Here is a 7,484-nt window from a genome sequence, read left to right on the forward strand (position 1 = left end):
AAATCCAAGCGAAGAAATTAAATTTTAATTAAATAAGTAGTTCATAAAGTCTCAAATAAATAATTTATGTCAGGATGTCAAAATTAATTCATTAAATTGTGAGAGAAAATGTATGATTTGACATTTTTTTCAGACAGAAATATATTTTTATGAAAGTGAATGGATCACAACAAAATAGCACTCAAAGTTGTGTATTGTATTGCATCTACTCTATTTGTTTATAATTGTGAGATTATTGTTTGTTGATGCACAATGTAAGGACGAGGCATTGTACATTTAAATATACTTAAGTTAAGTACAAAGTATGAAGCTTTTTTTTATGTTAGAAGTACTTGCAATGTATTTAGATATAAACAATAGGAAGAATATATATACTAATTCTTTTGTCATTTTATGAGTAATTACTCATAGATTGCATAATCAATTACGTAAGTTCACTTTTATAAGAAGTAAATTACTGGAAATTAGCTTAAGAATTCCTTAAAAAGAAGACTATTTGTTGTCCAAAATGGAGAGAACAGCTCTAATCATCTTATACTGTTAATTCCATCTTGTTATATGTATTGTCAGATTAATATTATAAGAATGTATCAAGCATCTTTAAACTATAACAATCCGACATATATTTGTCGGTATAAAATTTTTGTAATTTTTGACTATTTCGATGACAATCATTAACTTGTCAATTGCCCGAATATATGTTAATTATAAATACATAATGCATGTATAATTTTTAATAGATCAAAATGAAATGAGTAATTGGTACTTAAAATGACTGATAATGTTATCAAATAAAGGGTATTGAGACGTGGAAATTCTAACTTGTAGAATCTGCTTAACAAGTTACAATTTTCTACAGAAATCCCAACATGTAAATAAAATAAAAAATTATTACTCCTATCGACTCCGAAACTGTGGATTGGATCAACAATGTTAATATTCATCTAAAAATAAGTCCTCAGCTATTTAATATTTGATATGGCGGTCAATTTTGGGACAAAAACCTTTCATTCTATAATCTAAAACTGTAAGATTAATCGAAATTGTAAATAATAATAATAAAAAAACATAGGTATCTAAGTACGAGTACAAAATACTTTGAGTTTTATGAAACGTTTGTCTATGTCGCTCTAAAAGGCATATGTACATATATATTTATGCATAAAAAACAGTTTATAAATTATTTTATGACATTATTTTAATTTTGATTAAATTAAAAATAAATTATAGAAAAAAATATATTCCTTAGTAGTTTTTTTTATATGCCACCAAAAGGAAAATAGATAGGTAGAACCAGTTCTCAAGCAAAAATAATAAATACAACACAGTTTTCTGAATCAAATAATAAACAACAAAAAAACAATTTTGTTTTTGATCCATAAATGTGCTACAGTGAGCACAGGATAGCAATAACAATATCCTTTTTTAATTAGGTGACTGAAGAAAAAAAGAAACTTGATTATGCTTATCATAAAATTATCAAACGCTGAACATAATTATCTATTTATTTGACACTAAATATATATGCTCATAGAATTATGTAAAGCTATCTAAAACAGAGTTCGTAACTTCCAGCTTTTGAGAAATCCTTTAGGAGCTACCATAAAAAAACGTAACTGCCTGTTAAAATCCTTGACATATCTTTGTTGTTCTAAAGGAACAACATTGAACATGGTAATCAAATAAAATTTGTATAATGCACTAATTTTGCACGTCATTAGTTTTATCGTATCTTGCCACCTTTCCCATACAAAGAGACAGAAGAAAAGTACCAAAAACAGAGGGAAATTATTTCAAACTATAGATTAATAATCGTCGAAATTTGTTCACAGATAACAAGAGCTAATTAGAGTTCAACCAATCAACGTCCAGAAAAAAAGATGTCAACGAAATACAGTGTTAATGAGGCAACTCTTGTTATATACATCTATTTCTGCAGTTCAATATTTTGCGAAAATAAATATAATTATTGTCTTTTTGATTAGATTGAGATGATATTGTGAAGTAAAAATATAGACAGCTTTAAAAAAAACATAGCGTAAATTTTTATGTAAGTAAGATAACACCGTACTTAGTTGTTCTAGTATAAGTGTACCTATAATTATTCTAAGTTTATCTATTGATTTATTTTACTTACTATTATTTAACGAAAAAATATTGAACTTCAATCTTTTTTATTCACTATAAAATCCATTATGCAAATGTTACATACCAAATATATATAGCTAAATCTAAAAATAACCCTAAAATGAAATTTAAAACCTTTTCAAATGTGATAAAACTCCCTTTAAAGTTTACTATTTTAATATTCTTCTTTTTTTCAAATATGCATAATAATTATAGATCATATATTAGAATAATAATATATCAGTTTACGAGATTATAAATTGGAAGACCTTTAAAGTGAAGGATAAAAATAACACGAATAAATAGACATAAGTACTTTAAAAGAATATCTATTTTTACTGATTAAAGGGATAAGGTTTCATTTTAATGAAGATATAGGTTAAAATGTTCCGATTTTATTCTCATTCTAATAACAGTTTAAAGAATCAAATTTCAAACAATTTTTTGTTAATTGATGACTCAGTAATTCTACTAATATTTTAAAAATTAATGGTATAAAATGTGAGTTACACACAGTCTTAAACTGTTGGAAGCTGAATAGTTTGTTTGTATTATAATGAGAATTGAGAAGTCATATATTATATATAGTGAGTTAATCTTTTAGGACATATTTTATGATAATTTTTAATCGATTATACTATAGTTTTCTCCATACCAGCAATTGTAGAAGAAACATTTACCATTTAATACTCTTAATAGTAGGTTATTATCAAGAACTAATTCCCCCCCCTTCTCTTACTTACACTTGAGAGATAATAATCCTGAAATAATTCACATTCCATTTCGAAAAGCTTTTGTACAAACAAGGGAGAGTGTTTTTAAGAATGTTTTTTTTTTATATTATGATATTTCAATTCTATTGTAATAAAGATCATTCAAAATAATATTTGAACACGTTTGTTCAACATGTTTCCTTAGCAGATTTGCTCATTTCATATCCTAATCAGCAGTGTAATATATCCTACATATAAATAACATATGAATATTTATATTATGTACTAAGACGGAAATAATGCTCACTAATCCTCCATTCTTGGTCAAACATTATATTATGGGGAATGGGATAGACTCATCAGTGTACAAATATTATGTTGATTCATATAGGTACATGGTAAGAAATCAATATGCAGAATGGAAATGTCATTTAAACATGATATATTTTTGAATTACGACTTATCAAAGGTGGAAACTTAGACTTGAGACGTGCAATCGATTTAGACTCATATCTATTGTTGAAAGACTTTCAATTCGACTTCATCACACAGTCAAAGGTTCGAGACTTGAACTAAAAATCTAGTTTATACTGAACACACACAAAAGTATGGATAGTATATATTCAAGGACTTGGACTTGTGAGTAAATAAATCAGTTCAGACTTGCACTAACAGTATAAGAAACTTTTTTATATAAATTTTTAATAAAGGATTGAACTTTTTATGCACCAAGTCCCAGGACATCTTTGGATCGTTTGTAGATTTAGTTATTATACAACTCAATGAAATAACTTTACTATAAAAATATGTGTTGTTCAAAAATGTTTACCTTATGGACGCATTGACGTTTGGGTGCTGTGTTAAACTAGACTACACAATTTCTATTCATGAAATAACCCTATATCTTGCTCTGTTTTTCATGAATCCTTGCCCGAAAATTAATGGAAATATTCATTAAGGCCTAATAATTTCATTTAACTAGTTAGGAACCTCAAATTTCAGGCAAGAGTCGAAAATTTGTGCGTAAAATAAGTTTTTACAAAAATGCTAAAATATAACACTGGCGCTTGGAGCAGAAAAAAAGTAGATCATACATAGTTGAATGTCACAAGAGACTTAAATGCCAAAAATTTGTTTAATTTATTCAGCTGTTTTAAAGCATATAAGTAACAGATAGACAGAAGTCTACGAATGTATGAAAGATGCACAATATTATAATCTGATTAATTTTTAAGTCCTGTATATTTTATTGATAGAAATTGACGATAGTTCATCGGAGGATACAAATGTAACCCAGACTCCATTTTGAAAAGAAAAAAATCATTCGAGCTTGTTTTTGTGTTAACAGAATCCATGTATTAACATTTTGTTCAATGAAGAGGCACATAAACTTCCTTAAAATATTTATCATAAATGAAACTTACAAATAATTATTTACATAATTTAAGCTAACCATTGAACTGACTTACTTACACTACAAATTTATTCAAAATCCCTTAAATACCAGATATTGACAAACTCTTTTGTAACCATATGTAATTGCTATATCTAAAACAATCTTTTGTCTGAGGATTGGGTCCTCATAATATAAAAATCATTAAATGTAAAGAGTGTTGGAAGAGGGGAGGGAAAAATCGATATATTATTTCATTTTATATTGAGTTGAGAAGGAGTCGCACAGAAATCCGAGAGAGTATTTGCATATGATTAAATGAATAATTACAAATTCAAACGGATGGATTAAGGATGATTTAAAGGATTAGGTCTTGTAATCTTTGAATTGAGCAACAGCTAACAAGTCCAATGGTTTTATATCAATACAATCATTCTTTCATATGTACATTGTAAATATTATATGCATTAAGCCCATGAAATATGTTCTAATTGTCTACTTATTCTCTTTTTTGAATCACGTCTGTACATTGCACATATGTGACCCGTCAACTCAAAAATAAGCTAGAATAACTTTTATCAAAATCCAGACTAAATTATATTTTTATTGTTGTACTAATAATTAACGTTCATTTCCATCAACAAATTATTATGAGTAATAGTGTTCTGTCGTTCCATATTTAGGACAGAAGACAGTAGTCCCGACAAGTTCAGTCTCGGTCCGATTTATTCCAGTTCAGTCCTTCATATATGTCCTTTAACAAATAAAGCTCGGTCCACACCACTTAACTTTATTTACTTTGGTTAAAATCAGTTTTAGTAAAGACAGTGCGAAGAACCAACGGTGTTTTAAGGACTGATTCCAAGAACTGATATGTCCGTTCCTAAGACTGGACTAGCCTGGACCGAATAAATAAGGACTGGCACAACACTAATAATTAATCCTCTGGGGGCACTTAATCGTCAAATCAAGGAATAAGAAATTCATCGTGATTAGGGTCAAATTTGAATATTGTTGTTTTCATTTAGGTTTGTTATAAAAAAATAAAATGGGCATTTCTTTATTCCTCAATTTTTGTACAAACTTTTTCTAGTGTCAAATCCCTGTTTATATGTCTATAGTCTATACTAAAGGACTCTTGGGTCCTTTAGTCTCTATCAAAAACTCCAATCTTTGCATATTGGAGGTTTAAAAACGTATACTATCAAACCAGGATCTAACATTTTTTAAAGGAAAAATCAATATATAGAAGGGAAGGGGGCAAAAAGATGGGTAGTTAGAGACAGGGGCGTTACTTGGTAGTCTCTCCCTCTTTGCTATTGTAACAATTTTTCTTTATCTATGAAACGCAAAACTTTACTTTGATTTGAATAATTTATATGGAATCCTTTGTACTAATGGTGTATAATAATCGACAAAACATAAACACATGTACAATCTTGCAAATCATGTTTGCCAAAAAAGTGTCACGTGTACACTATTGAAACCAACTGCAAACTATTGGTTTATCAATAAGTAAAGTAATATAATTATAAAATCAAAAGTGTAGAAATTTTGATTCCATTGCTCAATGCCATGATGTCATTTTTTATATTATCCCATCTGTGTATTTTTTTAAATGCAGTTTTGATTAGAATTTTTTTTCTCTAATATAAAATAATTGAATTGTGATTTCTATTGTACCATCATCATATTTCTACTTTTTTAGGTAGCCGTTTCTTTTATTATTCATGGTGTCTTGGTTATAAAAATAAATGGAAATTTATAACAACCAGTCCTTCTATTCTTAACATTGATGATGATAGAGGGGGAGTAACAGCTAAAAGAATAACCCCTACTGAAAAACCATTGAACGCGTCCTTATTCCCCTAACTTTCTTTTTCTTTTTCGTCAAACCATTCCCCCCTCCTTTGCAAACGAAAAAAAATATCTATAATAATACAACAATAACGTACGTATTCAGTTTATCTCTGACATGCGTCTAATACGGAGGAATGGAGAGCAGCTACAGTAGTCGAATCCCTTCCTCCCCACATCGACTCTCACGGCACAAAATCTCTAAACGGTCGGATCCCTCAGAGGTTAAAGAAATGAAAAAGATCCGACGTGCAAAGGCGAATGATAGAGAACGTCATCGAATGCACATGCTCAACACAGCCCTGGAAAAACTCCGACTCGTTTTGCCAGCCTTTCCAGACGAAACAAAACTCACAAAAATTGAAACTCTTCGCTTTGCTAATAATTATATCTGGTCGCTCAAAGAGTCCATATCAGCCCTTGAGAATGGGACACCCCTTCCATTTTCTTCCATGCTCAATGGGAGATGTGTACAAGGAGATGAGAGCAATGAGAAGCCCGGAGAGTCGAATCCTGCCTTAAAAGGCTGTGCTGTTTTGGCTCAGTCCATGTTAAGTCAAAGTTTGGACTGTGTTGATATCTCCTCCATCACAAACTTTTATTCAAAGCAAGACCATCAAGTAGTAGTCCAGGAGCCTCCAAAAATCAAAGTCGAATCTAGTCCCCACTATGCCAGCTCCAATGAAGAGCACTTACAACATCAGGAATATCCCAATCAAAGATACCCTTCATTCGACGACACATATCAGGAACATGAGCAATCAGCCACATATCAGGAGGATTGGAGCAGTCAAAATAGTTATTCTTATTATCCTACAACAACATATGATGACTCCAATTTGAACCCATATAACTTATGAAATTACAAATAGTTTAATCTAACTAAGTCAAAATGAGATACATATATTTATATACATTCATATTTTTTTTGTGCAATCAGCCTTTTTACAAAATACATTTATAAATGAAATAATTAGTGTTTTTCTAATTTGGTCATACTATTATAAAAACGGAAATAGAATGTAATATATTTTATTTAATATACCTAGATGCATATGATATTTTATTGAAAGCTATTTCTACTGAGCAGGTGAAAAAAAACAAAAAAACACGACAAATACATAGAAGTCGTATATTTTGTAAAGGATATATGATCCATGGAATTCCATCGGCGTTCTTCACCCTTTGATTAACTTAACTTTTTATAATCACATTTGTAATTCATTAATCATCATGATTTTATAATTATTTATTTTCCACGTCAAAGAAATATAGATACTTACTTTTCGCTATTTTTAACTATATAATACCATACGTATCTTATATGCTAGATGAGTTTTAGAATCTTTCCTTTGAGCAGTTTGACAATTTTTTGGCTCAAAATCTTTATAGAT

The 7,484-nt window shown here is 29.3% G+C and overlaps 1 protein-coding gene across 1 annotated transcript; it reads left to right on the plus strand.

Moving 5' to 3' along the window:
- Positions 1 to 6,202: 6,202 nt before the first annotated feature.
- Positions 6,203 to 7,026, plus strand: LOC121116428 (Basic helix-loop-helix neural transcription factor tap). The gene has a single exon (XM_040710680.2). The coding sequence runs from the start codon at positions 6,228 to 6,230 to the stop codon at positions 6,948 to 6,950; it is 723 nt and encodes a 240-aa protein (XP_040566614.1). The 5' UTR covers positions 6,203 to 6,227; the 3' UTR covers positions 6,951 to 7,026.
- Positions 7,027 to 7,484: the final 458 nt, after the last annotated feature.

This window comes from Lepeophtheirus salmonis, chromosome 4 (genome assembly GCF_016086655.4).
Source record: "Lepeophtheirus salmonis chromosome 4, UVic_Lsal_1.4, whole genome shotgun sequence".
Lineage (NCBI taxonomy): Eukaryota > Metazoa > Arthropoda > Copepoda > Siphonostomatoida > Caligidae > Lepeophtheirus > Lepeophtheirus salmonis.

Coding starts and splice junctions, on each gene's coding strand:
- LOC121116428 (XM_040710680.2), top strand. CDS start 6,228: ATGGAGAGCAGCTACAGTAGTCGAATCCCTTCCTCCCCACATCGACTC.